The sequence below is a fragment of the Brachionichthys hirsutus genome, chromosome 9 (genome assembly GCF_040956055.1).
Source record: "Brachionichthys hirsutus isolate HB-005 chromosome 9, CSIRO-AGI_Bhir_v1, whole genome shotgun sequence".
Taxonomy (NCBI): Eukaryota; Metazoa; Chordata; class Actinopteri; order Lophiiformes; family Brachionichthyidae; genus Brachionichthys; species Brachionichthys hirsutus.
This window is the reverse complement of record NC_090905.1, coordinates 10,026,248-10,039,185: the sequence shown is the minus strand read 5'-3', so window position 1 is coordinate 10,039,185 and position 12,938 is coordinate 10,026,248. Positions and strand designations below refer to the sequence as shown.

The 12,938-nt window shown below is 40.5% G+C and overlaps 1 protein-coding gene across 1 annotated transcript; it reads left to right on the top strand.

The window, feature by feature from the left end:
* The first annotated feature begins 8,140 nt into the window (after window positions 1–8,140).
* Window positions 8,141–9,129, top strand: LOC137899412 (claudin-19). The gene is made up of 4 exons (XM_068743447.1): window positions 8,141–8,345; window positions 8,523–8,687; window positions 8,794–8,872; window positions 8,964–9,129. The coding sequence occupies exons 1-4, from the start codon at window positions 8,141–8,143 to the stop codon at window positions 9,127–9,129; spliced, it is 615 nt and encodes a 204-aa protein (XP_068599548.1).
* The last annotated feature ends 3,809 nt before the right edge of the window (window positions 9,130–12,938 follow it).

The following is a 12,938-nucleotide window of genomic DNA, read 5'->3' as shown; positions in this document are numbered from 1 at the left end:
GGCTCTGGCTTCGTGCCAGCGCGCTGCAGTCGCGTCAGGCTAACGGTCCTCGTGCCACACAGCGTTTGACTCGCTGGGCTTAAACTAAACAGACATAAGCCAGCGTGGATCCTACAGACGTCCAGTTTAGCTGCGTCTCTTCCTGCTTAATGGGGGGAACTTTGAGACCCCCATCGCCCTTAAACTGAAAGCAGATGTATGATATTCTTTGTAATACTCACTGCTTCTATGTGCATGCTTACTGAAAGTATACGACTGTGTACATGCACTTCAACTATATATATATCAAATGATGCGTCTCCTTCTTTGTCCCAGAAAGGGCTAAAGCCGCCAAATCGAATCATTTCTTAATGAAGGTGTTTCTCTCGAGCTCCCGTACAATCTGTCACCAGTCTGCCATTTCTCTTCATAACTGACCGTGCACAACCCCGAAGTGGTCCATAGAAGCGTCGGCACCCAAATGAAATGCATGTACATGGCTGATGTGTTTATGCTTGTGCTTCATGCTATGTTCTTTCAGTTGCGTTTTGTTTTTTTTACGCCTTTTTTTTTACATAATCATGGTCAAGTACAAGATTTGCTTTTCAATCATTTTATCTTTTTAATATCGTTTATAACAAATACAGCCTTTTTATTGTACAATATTTAGTTCGTCTTTCCTCTGATTGTCCCCTTAAATTTATCAGGGGGACAATCTTCCCTGACATCACTTCCTTTAGTTTTTTTTCTCAAACAAAGTCAGTCAGATATAACTTCCTGTCTGCAAAGAAGAAACTGCACAAAAATGTGTACCTGAATGGAAGGAAGCCGGTCACATAATCGCAGGCCATCGTATCTGCTGTATATTATTTCTGCTCAAAGGGACAGCAGTATTTGTATTGCTCTAGAATCCAGTTTGTGTTCATATTGAATGAGTAGATTGAAATTAATAGTGCAGATTTCCACTTGCAATTATAACTCAGTTTCCAAAATAATTGTCTTGTGGAGGACAAACCAGGAGTTCAGGGATCGAGCTAATTGCTGTTGACAGGATGGGATTTGTGCCATATGTTTCATTTTGTCGGGGACTAGAAAATTTGAAGTTTAGAGTTGTGGTTGAAGCAAAGCTGCTGCTTCTAATGTATAATGTATTATTTGGTGAGAGCGCCACCTTGTGGAAGTATTGACAGTTTATAGAAAATTTATCAGGTCAGGACGCGCTTGTGACTGGATGTTGTGTGTCCCATGCTATTTTTGGAAGATCAATTGTTTTTAATTTCCTTTATTCCCGGGACTTTATGCAATCTACAAATCATGATTCGACACATACGTGTTGGCGCGTGCTGTAACAAACTCGTCTTTTCTTAAGTTAAATTAATGAAGTTGCTTTTACTTGTACCATCTGAAAATGGAATAAACTGAGCATTTCCACTGTCGATGAATGTGATTCTTTTATGTCACTGAAACATCGGCTGGGAAAACAGGTTTAGGCCTCGAGGCCTGGCAATGTCTTTTTTTTACCAACCCTTTTATTCCAGACTGTCACCTGACCACAAAGACGGCACATCGCCTTGCAGGTTTCAAGCTTTCCAAACACTGCATTTCCGTATTGCATCCGCTCAGTTTGTTGTATGTCCATTTCTCTCCATATATGCTGCAAGCTCTCGGCCCAGAGGGAAACCTGCAAAGCAAAATGACGTCCCGATTGTGCTGAATGCTGTAAATCAGCTACTGAACAGTATTCATTCAGGCTGACTGCGACCCCAAAAGAAAGTGAAAGGAGTGTAGAAACCTGTTTGGGCTCCTGTGCATGTTATAACAACCACACTCATCCGAGCTATACTTCCATGCACATCAGTGACTACCATACAAGCACTTGGTACTCTGATTTATTTTGTTGTAAAAGACAAAACAAGCATGTTATATTCACAGAATCAAAGTTTCCCGGATGGGGTTTAATGTGCAGGAAACAAAAGTTTCAAACTGAGAACTCTTTTTGTTTAGTGAGAATAATCCTGAAACGCTGCCGAGCTCAGCGGCTTCAGAATCTGCATCTCTGCTCTCTAATTTGTCAAAGAAAATAAAATGAAAATGTTCTTTGGGAGTTGTGGAGGTGTTTCTTCCTGTCGCTGGGTTGTGACATCCCTCTAAGGGGCATGGCAGCGGTGTTGCCACATGCAGACGCAGCATCAGCATGTCAGGCATGTCGGCGAACCAGATCTGCTCAGTCATCGTGGGTGTAGCTGCACATTTCATGAGTGGCATGATTTGATATGAAGGATCACTCCGCACAAGGACCTACTTAACTCTGTAAACGCTGCGGAGCATGAAGTTAAAGGAGATCAATGAACGTCGCGTTAAACACGAGCGACGGTTCCTCCCCTTTCGCCTCGGCTGCACGTCACACGCACGACCAGAAACAATGACTGAAATTGTTGCGCATACAAATTCCCAGGCAAAGTTTCCAGCTGAGCGGGTAACAGACAAAAAATACATGCAAAATGACCCTGAAAAAGAGAATCGACATTTTTGCAAAAGCAACATGTGCGCGGGTGGAAATGAACAGTGGACATATTTAATACTGCATGCAGGTAATAGTCCCAGCAGGTACAAGCCTTTTAAATAACACAGATTTAATAATAAAATAAAAATAAAAACAAACAAACAGATTGCATCATTCGACGCGCCTCGTTTACCGACTGTTGTTTCAGTGCTGCTCCCGAGTCCAGGTGGAAACAGGCGCGTCCTGGAGACGCTCGTGTGGCGGACCTCGCCCCGCCCTCGGCCGGGACAGGTGAGTCCTCCAGACCCAAAGACGATCCAACCTGTTTACACGTGTAATATTACAAATACAAACCAGGCCTCCTTCTTCTTCTTCTTTTCTTATTTCCTGATGCGTCTGTGCTTACGCGTTTGGAAAGCGTTACTGGCGAATTCATATATATAAAAAAAAAACAGGTGTTGTCACGGAAAAGTGTGAAAACTCGGGTGACAGGCGATCACGACACTGTTAAGAAAGCGCTACGTAACTGGTGCAGACAAAACATGTGTCTGCGTAAAAGTAGCCCTCTCACCTGTCCCTGGTCCGCGTCATCCAATCCTTGCATGATGCGAAGGTGCCGTGTTCACTGCGCTGCGCGGAAGACAGGTCTGAAGAGTGACTCTTGTTTCGTGTCTCACCTGGCAGGTAAAAAAAGGTGAGTGCAGCTGTCTATTAAGCCGTGTTCAGACACGAAGACACGCCCACTTGTTAGAGAGAGGGCCAGCAATTATTACGCACAGCGCACCGTGGGTTTCTGATCGAGCTCACACTGAGAGAGTAAAACACATTCCCATGCCCACAATCTGTGACATAATAATAATAATAATAAATGAATAAATAAAAAAGCCGTCCGTGAAATGCGTTTATTTCTGCGTGGATTCTGCTCAGCATCGTAACGTTTTGTCTGTTTTGGCCTGCGTGGGGAAGCCTGGGGGCCATTCTTCAGGAAAAACCGGTAGAGGTGGAGTGAGAGCTATTCTGACAGACATAAAAAAAAAAAAAAAAAAAAGAAGAAGCTCCAGCCTTCAGCCGATGAGAGCCAGACTCTGTGTTTGTTTTGAGAGGGGAATCATTCAAAGGCAGTCAAAGAACAAATTCAAACTCAAATAGCAAAATCAAGGACTATAACGTCTAACACATTTTTTCCGGATGGTAGATATTAGCCTAGAAGCTGTTTAAACACAACGTTTCTACACTCTGATTTTTAAACTGAGCTCTGTATTACTACGCCTTCTCGTTTTGAAACGGCGTCTATTACATTTGCTTGCAGAAGCAGATTTGCACCATTCTCATCAAGTATATTAGACAATTCAAAATGAGAAATGACTTTTTAATGATGCCAAGAAGTCTGTCTCACGTCCTCAGAGGAGTATCTGTCATACCTTACTTTGATATTGGACTGCAGAGCATGACAGATCCTCAATGCAGCCATGTGACCAAAAGGAAACATTCTCAAGGTTAGGTGTAAAAAAAAAATGAAGTAGGCCGTTTGGCCTCAGGCGTTCTGCTGCTGTGCCTGATGCAGGAATGACATCGGACTGGTTTGCAGCACCACCCGGGCCCGTCTGTGCAGGGAGTCGCCCCTGAACGCACGCCACGGCAATCCTCAGGTGCTTTGTTTAAGCTTGCACAAAAGGACTAATTTGGTCCACTGGAAAGGTTCCACTAAAAATAAGAAGCACTCACATAGATTTGTAATTTAAACTTTGATTTTTATCATAGTACAACCTGCATTTTTGGACATCCTAGGAGTAATTTGAGTGGCTTTCAGATCTGTAGGCCTTTAGGAAGTATATGGGCATCAAAGAGTTTTAGCTACTTTGATGACGGCTTGTGAAAATTGCATGTTGTGCATTCACATTAGTGCCAGATTGAGGATTATAACCCACAATTTGCATCCTCCTGTAAAATTCTCCTTTTAAAATGTATCTCAAATATTAATGTTTGGATGACACAAAACCTTTTACAGTTTAACCAGAGTAGAACTGAAATGCTGGTAATATACTGTACTACTACTCAGGGAGAGTCACTGCTCACAAAAACTCATATAATAAATCCTCGCCTTAAAAACGCTTCCAGAGTATGTGAACATTTCACTTCTTACCAGCAACAAAGGAACAAGCATGCCTGTCAGTTTCTGTGTTGACTTTAAAACTACATTACATACTTAAATATAAATATGAGGTCGTCTGACACCAGCCTCAGCCAAACATTGGAGGTTTAATATTTTGTTGAGCTCGATTTGAACTTTTATGCTTTGAGGCACTGGATCAGTCTGTCAGAGTCAAAGAGCAACTTAAAGTGTTGAAATCTCCAAATATCAAGTTAAAAGCTTCTCCTTCAGCTTGGATTTTGAATGGTTTATACGGCAATTACTACTGCAACTACTAGTACTAACTACTACTACAATATAAACGGTTGTGTTTTTCACTGCTTTACCTTAGTGCACTTTGCCTATTTGATGGAGCCTTTAAGCAGCAGAAGCCGTGCGGTCAGGCCCGGGGACTGCTGCTGCTCAGGCGACACACTAGAGGGCAACTTCTTCACATCTGTCAAAGTTGAGTTTCGCTCTTGTAGGTTTTGGTTTGAGGCTATTGATGACTCACTCGTTTTCTGTGGAATTGTTAGGTGGTAGCTGCTTTGTGTTTTACGCAGACTTGACAGAAAGGCACGTGACTTACCATACTCTCAATTGTCTACTGAGAAAATCCACTCTATAAATATCTGGGTGTAATTACCATGAACAGAAAGCATTATAGGCAGGATTTACAGTAAAGCATACAGAGAAAAGTCTGCCCAGATTATTAGCTTTTTCCTGAGTATATATATATATATATATATATATTCCTCTTTGGCAGAAAGAGTCATATTTACCACATTACAGGTAACCTCTGGTTACTGTACGTTTGTTAGGTAGTTCTGAGAAATCAGTTTGTTTGTTTGTTTTTATGGGGTTTTGTGGTAAATAATTAAATCAGGATGTGTTTTTTTTTTTATCATAATTGTTTTTAATCAGAACACTTTACAAAAATGATTTACCAACTGTAGCTTGTCCGGGTTAAGTGTGGGTGGTTGTATCTTAACATCAAAGATGAGATCTTTCACTTTGTGGGTGATAATATACAAATTTAAGAAGTTCAATTGGTTTGTACAAATGACCTAATGTTAGGGTTACAATAATAAAGGCACAAAATCACTGCACGGTTTTCTTCTGCATCATTCTGACACCGCATGGCTGTCATAAAACAACCAGCTCTTTCAGGGATTTTCAGGGAAGCAAGTCAGGGAGCAGTTCTAAACGTGCCTGCCAGATCCGACTTCAGCCTTACTGGATCCACAGGCCTGAACAGGGTCGGGTCCGTAATCAAATCATTACACTCTCAGCATCTCCCAGTTCTCAAAAAGCTCTGTAAGTATCTTTTCCTTTACATCCATTAACAAACACCTGAGACTATGAAACTCATCCAAATATTTAGATGCAGTGTGTGAAGGAAGACTGACCGCCAAGTTCCTGCAGAAGACATATTCACCAGCCATAACTTCAGCTGCTGGAGCTTTCCTCACGAAAAGAAGCAAGCAACATAAATAAATTCAAAATTAATGTATTTCCTGAATATGTGTTTCTCTTTTCCTCCAGTTTTGAACTCTGTGTGTGTGTGTGTGTGTGTGCATGTCATGAACTGGTGCCTATCCTTTTAGAGGTGCAGCTTTAACCTTAATTTAATCACCTCTTCCAGCTGAACGAGGACATTCCCTGACAACACACTGAAATATAAACGTTTTCTGAGTATCTGTCCATTCTCTAACCTCCACCACAGGCTCAAACAGCACCCCCCAAAAAAGGTTGTTTTGGCAGAGATTGCAGACTTGAGGCAAAAAAACAACAACCAGTATATATGTCTGAAGATGCTATCAACTTCTCCAGATATAGCCCTTCAGCTCGGCATTGAACTTTAACACTGTAACATCGTGTGACACACACACATTCTGTTTCAGGAAGAACCTGACAAGAAAAGCAGTCAGGTCAGACAGGTATGGTGATGTGGATTAGGGCTGTCACATCATCCACACACACACACACACACACGCACACACACAAACACACACTCTCCCTCTTCTGGTATCAGAATTACAATTCTGAGCATCATGGGAAACAACAATTTTGGCAAATAAGAGGGAATTTTGCTTTTTTAAATTGCAATAAAGTCACATGAGGGCAATTGGGAAAACTGACTGGTGTATAGAAGCGTCACTCCAAATGTAATGTTTGGTTCTATATTTGTTTTAGGAAGCAAAAACACTTTGGGTTAAAGTTTGAAAAACTTCGTTTCAGTATGTTGTTAAAACTTCTCTCCTGGTAGGAATGACTGTCATTTTGGTAAAATGTTAATACCGACAACATTTAAACTTATGTTTATACATACCGATTGTAGATTATTTGGGGTTTTATACACCATAAAATGATAAGGAAAAGGAAAATAATGAATTTATTATGGTGTTGTAGTCATCTCATTGTCTCTCCATGTATGTATAGTCTCAGCGTTTGTGAAATTCAGATGGGAGCTGTGACTTAAATTGCTCCAAAATATTTTGGTGGAGCCTTCTTTCAGGAAAGGGTGTTCACTGATCCAATCTAGCAGATGAACGCAGTGTGTTTACAAACTGGAATCCGTTAACCAAATACGTCAAGTCATTTGGTAATTGTCTGGCTAAATAAAGACTACAAGAATGCTGTTGTTCATTGCTGAGGAAAGCAGTGAGCATGTGAAGCTTATACCTTGTTTTGGGGAAAGATGTTTTACTCATTTGTATATTTGTTTTAGTGGTAAATGTCGCCTGCCTCCTTTAGATTCAATATATTAATGGCACTTGCTTTATTATAGCGCCGTGCTACAGTGAGAGTTGGGAGATTCCATAATATGACCATGCAGACTCATTATTGTTGAGTACTGATTAAGAGGTTAATTAATTATGGGCGTGGTTTCATTTGTTACCAATCTGTCAATAATTTCTAATACATTACTTGAGAGAATTAACTGATTTAATAATGTGTGATTTAATAATATGGAATGCAGTCTATGTCATTTGTAAGGAACTTTGAAAGCATCCCCTCATGGCCCAAAGACATGAAATAAAAATGTAAAAGACTCTTCCTCATCCGTAGGTGTGAGTGATTGAATGAGTCAGGATGGTTTTATGTGTACTATGTGGATATAAATCAGTTTTCTCTGTGCCTGTGTATAAATTATATGATATGAAGACCATTTGCTATTTTTCATTGTATTAGTATAACATGCTAAAAACAAATGCCGGTCTAACATCATTTACGAAAGTAAAAATGTTCCCGAGAATCCACATCCTCATCCGGGTCTGACTCAATGTTTTATCAACCCTTCCCAATAATTTGGCCAATTGTCAGGATATGCAAACGCTGGGTGGTCAGCTGGAGGCAACAACTTCCTATCATCAGCTGCAGGTGGAGCAATGTGTGTGTGTGTATGTGTGTTTGGGTGTGTGTGTGTCTTTAAATAGAGGCTGCAGTGGAGTGTGCACATAGCATCCCACAAAGAGGCGAGGGCATCACTGGCTCTAACAACTCCTCGCTGTAATCCGGGCACGATGGCCAGCACTGGGCTACAGCTCCTCGGATTCTTTCTGGCACTTGTCGGTCTCGGTGCCACCATCGCCGCCACAGTCATGGTTGAATGGAAGAAACAGCATCAGGAAAATACACACCCCATCTATGAGGGCTTGTGGACGACCTGCAGTGAGAACAATGAGAGAACAATTTGTGAATTTCACCAGCAGCTCCTGAAGCTGTCAAGTAAGTTTTTTCTTTTTTTTTAATCTCAGCTACAACTCTGTTGATCTGATTCAATCTGATATTCCTATAAAATGACTTTAGTTGCAACACGCAGCAGTTAAATTCTAATGGACAGAAGCAGCGATCGATACAGATTCAATCAAAGATCTGTATCTGTATCTCCTTCTGCTCTTCCAGCTGAAGTCCAGGCTACCAGGGCTGTGATGCTCCTCAGCATCTTCATCTCCGCTGTGGCAGTGTTGGTATCCACAGTCGGAATGAAGTGCACCCACTTCCTGGATGGTCGACCTAAGAGCAAATCCACAGCAGCGATGGTCGGAGGCATCATGTTTATGGTCGCAGGTCAGTGGTAACAAAATATCACGCACAAGTCCGAGCTTTACAGGTGTAGCACAATTTCATTCAACACTTTGTCTGATGAACACTATATGATGCTGTCTTTGATCAGGATTATTGATCATCATCATAACCTCCTGGTATGTCAGAATGATTGTTCGGAGTGCCAATCAGTCTCATCACCTGCAAAGGTACACACACACACACACACACACACACACACACACACACCAGTGGATATGAAGCTGTATGTGCCTCTAAATGTGCCTGTTTTCTGTGCAGCTTTGAGTTTGGTAAGGCTGTGTTTGTCAGCTGGGTCGGTGGCCTCCTCTCTCTGGCCGGCGGCGGTTTCCTGAGCTGTCGGACATGCTGGCAGTCTGACGCAAGTGAATCCTTAAGCGCAAGCCACTTCTTCCCCACTAGCAACCAAGTGTCCAACTATGTATAGTGAACGGGGACAAGGAGTGGATTTAATGTACTCCCTACATCAACAATGAATTACAAAAAAAAAACTGGAGCAGGTTGCTTATAGGTTGAGGAAATGTCCCACTCCAGGATTACAATCTTTAGCTGCTGAACGTCCAGACAGCAACAAGGAACAGGATTGCAGGATCGCACACCAGATCACATTGTGTGTAATGAATATTTCCCATTTTTATGTTTTTTTAAATCTCCTGTTTACACTTGCATGAAATAGTGAATGTACTTTTTACGGGTAGCAATTAAAGGTCCAGGGTAAAGGTTATAGTGCTGCTAAGTGGAGCAATTGCCGATTTCAATCAATAGACACGCCTCATCTAACCGTCCCTGAAGAGGCATACACTGAAGTGCAACATGGAACATCTAGAAGAGGACTCAGGTGACTTTCCAGACATAAAAAAATCTATTTTTAAGGCCACACAAACACAAAAAATCAGTGTTTCAGGTGATAATTACATGAATAGAAACCATCATTAATGCTATATTCCACTTCTTATGCCTTAAATCAGGGGTGTCAAACTCATTTTCTCCAAGGGCCACATTAGCATTATGTTTGCCCTCAAAAAGGTCAAATGTAAACCATAACACAGTAAAAAATGTAACTAAATGTAATGTCATTTAATGTAAAATAAATGTAACTACTCCTTAACATGCTGTTAAATAACTATTTTTTTATTTAACTCTTTAGCCGCCACAGTAATTACAATAAAATATTTAGTTTTGATATCACTTTAAAAAAAATGATAAAGCCATACTGTAAATGAGAAAAATCATAAGTATGAACCAAAGTTTGTGATGGGAATAAAGCTCCATATATAGCCGACTACCTATGGAGCTGTCCAGTGCTGATCCTGATTGCCTTATGTAGCCGGCTACATATGGCGCGTAGCAAAAATATCATCCAACGCAAGTTATGGCATTAACTTTGTTCAAAACTCTTTTGTCACAGTTGAGAGGGGCAGAACTGCAGTACATCCAACACATGCCTTAAATCCTTCACACTGGACCTGAGAACAGACGCTCAATAATTGCAGCATGTTCTGTACTTCATTTCTGTTGCCTCTTCACTTTCATGGAAGTGTTCATTTGTTTGTATGTTATTTCATGTGGAAAAAAAAATCTTGTATATTTTTGCATTGTACTTATTGAGCTAACAGCTTAGCAAATAGTTTTCTATATTTTGAAATAACAGTCTGGACCTGCAATAACTATTCAGTAAAACAGTAAACTAAAGAGAAACAACAACAACAACAACAACACATACAGTAGCTCTCTCTACAAAAGGATTTAGGGAAGTGTAATAATATTTTGTGTAAATATACCTTATTCTTACTATTTCAAGTACTTCAAGAAAGGGTCAAGGGAGTGAAGTTGTTTTGCTGTTTTCATCATGTGTAGAAGGTCATATTGCTGTTTGGGTAATTAGGCATCTCCTGATAATGAAACAGCTTCCTTCCTTTCTGCTCCGGTGTTGTTTCATTACAGCTTACATGGAAAACATGATTAGAACATTAACTGGACAGGGAGTCATCCTTGTTTAAACCAAAACCAGCGTATCTTCCATGGGATTACGGTTACTACACACCGAGTAGATAAGGGACGGATATCCTGCAGAACAATAATAAGCAGACTGCTGCCACTCTTAGAGGATGTAAACTCATGCAGGAGCCTCTCAAGGGACTGGAACACTGACGGTTTTCCAGGTTCCCGGAACGTCCAGAGAAGTGGAAGTAAATTGTCTGCATGATAAATGTTTTTCTATAGCGCTGCACCTCTGCAGAGTATCTGGTGTATCACATTGAAATTAATTCACATTCACTTGTGACTTTTTGGTCACCTGTTTTAGTTTTTTTTCAAAATGCTATTTTGCCATGTTGTGTCCTAAAATTGATCCCCGTATACTTACCTTTCAAATACATCATCGTTTCACGTGTAATGAATTACAGTTCATCTGTTGGTTTGACAAAAACACACAACCTATAATTTAATCTTTTTTATTTTGTATAAATTTGAACTGAATACAAATTATCTCCATATATGTCTTTGGTGTTACCGTATTTCTCTTATTGCTAGGAAATTTGGGGCAATACCTGAAAAACGCATATGGATCCTTCAGTTAAATTGCAAAAAAAAGGGCAATAAGAATAATTAATAATAAGGCTGGCTTTTGTTTTAAAAAACTGTAAAATGGGAAAAAAGGCAAATAAATCGGTGTCCATTGCACCTGACACTTTTTTTTTTTTTTTTTTTACAGAATGATTTTAAAGATGCTTTTGAGACATTTGTCCACATTCAACTCCGAAGTAACATATAATTTCAGCTATCTGGACCGAGTTCACTCTTTTTATGTGGAAGACAGTATCACCACTCAGATAAATAAGTGCAAAAACATATTCGATATTGTGAATTATTCTAGACATAGCAGCTTTAATATCTCCACATTAATTCCACATTGGCCGAAGATTCACCGACACCTAAATGAGTTATTCAGAGTTATTCACAGCACCAAGCATGTATTATAGAATATAATAGAATAGAATAGAAAGCCTTTATTGTCTTTGCATAGTGGATATACAAAGAGATGAGGAGCACTGCCCCGGTTTGGTGCGTAGTACAACCTAATAATAATATCAGAAAAGGCAGGTAAATGACATAAAATTCAAGTATATATTATATTATATTTATTTGGTTTGACGTCTCAGACGTTGTTTTAGTTTTCAGAGCAATCCAGCGGTGGAAGTGCTGGTGACAGAAAATACCCCCAGAGGGAGACACTCTCCTTCAGGCGGATGGAGCCTTCATGTCGGACCCCTCCAACTAAAGAAACTTCCATAAGACAGTCCACCAAGTGCTTGTCCATGTCCATACCTCTTTGTGCGAGAAAAAGACAACAAATAAATATATATAATGAGCTTATGTCTCAAATACGAAAGTGTCCACTTATGCTTTACTTATTGGTTTTTCCCCCATTAATAAACAAGCTTTTATTTTTTTAATAGGTTGCACTTTTATAGCAGCCAGCTGTGTTTTCTTGCTCTGTTGTGCCTTGTTATGTATAATTGTACTAAATTGTAAGAAACACAAACTTGACATTTCAGTTTAACTAGTAGTAGATGTGCATGCATGAACAACTTGGGAGTTTAATAGTGAAACCAGAGTGGCGTTAGGGTCAGTGAGTGTCCGGTGACTGGCTGCTCCGGCTAATGATGAGATTCACATGTTTTTACGCAGCTAATAGACGCCATTGTAATCGGAGTTCCAGGAATCTCGCTGGACCACAGAACACACATCCTTTGCTTGTTCATTTTATCTGTTTTATTTGTTGATTTTTATCACTTGTTTGTACGTTATTTATTTTTATTGTTTACTTTGAGATTTGCTTTCAAATGTAAAGTGCGTTTAAAATAAAATGTATTATTATAATGTTGCTCAAAGGTGTCCAAGGGACTGCTCAGGGAGTTTGTGTGTTTGCTCAGATGCATGAACAATATTAGAGGGATCATTGGTTGTGAGGCGATCCACGGGACTCCCCGCAGGCCCCCTGTGGATCCGCGCGTCACTGAGGCGCGCAAGGCTGTGATTGTTTTCTACCCATTCAGTGACTCGTTGGAGGGGCGGAGTTAGAAGAGCCGGAGAGGGGGTCATAAGAAAATGTTTGTCCCCTTAAAGCAGCATTATTTCCGTCCAGGTTCGGTTCTGGAGCTTTTACATGGGCTCTGAAACGCGGCTGAGCTGAGCGTAGTTCCGCCCGTCGCTCCTCACGAACCGAAGCGGAGG

Bases quoted from the DNA above. Each gene is read 5' to 3' on its own strand.
- LOC137899412 (XM_068743447.1), top strand. From the start codon at position 8,141: ATGGCCAGCACTGGGCTACAGCTCCTCGGATTCTTTCTGGCACTTGTC. The intron at 8,346-8,522 runs GTAAGTTTTTTC...CTGCTCTTCCAG, and splicing joins GCAGCTCCTGAAGCTGTCAA to CTGAAGTCCAGGCTACCAGG. The intron at 8,688-8,793 runs GTCAGTGGTAAC...GTCTTTGATCAG, and splicing joins CATCATGTTTATGGTCGCAG to GATTATTGATCATCATCATA.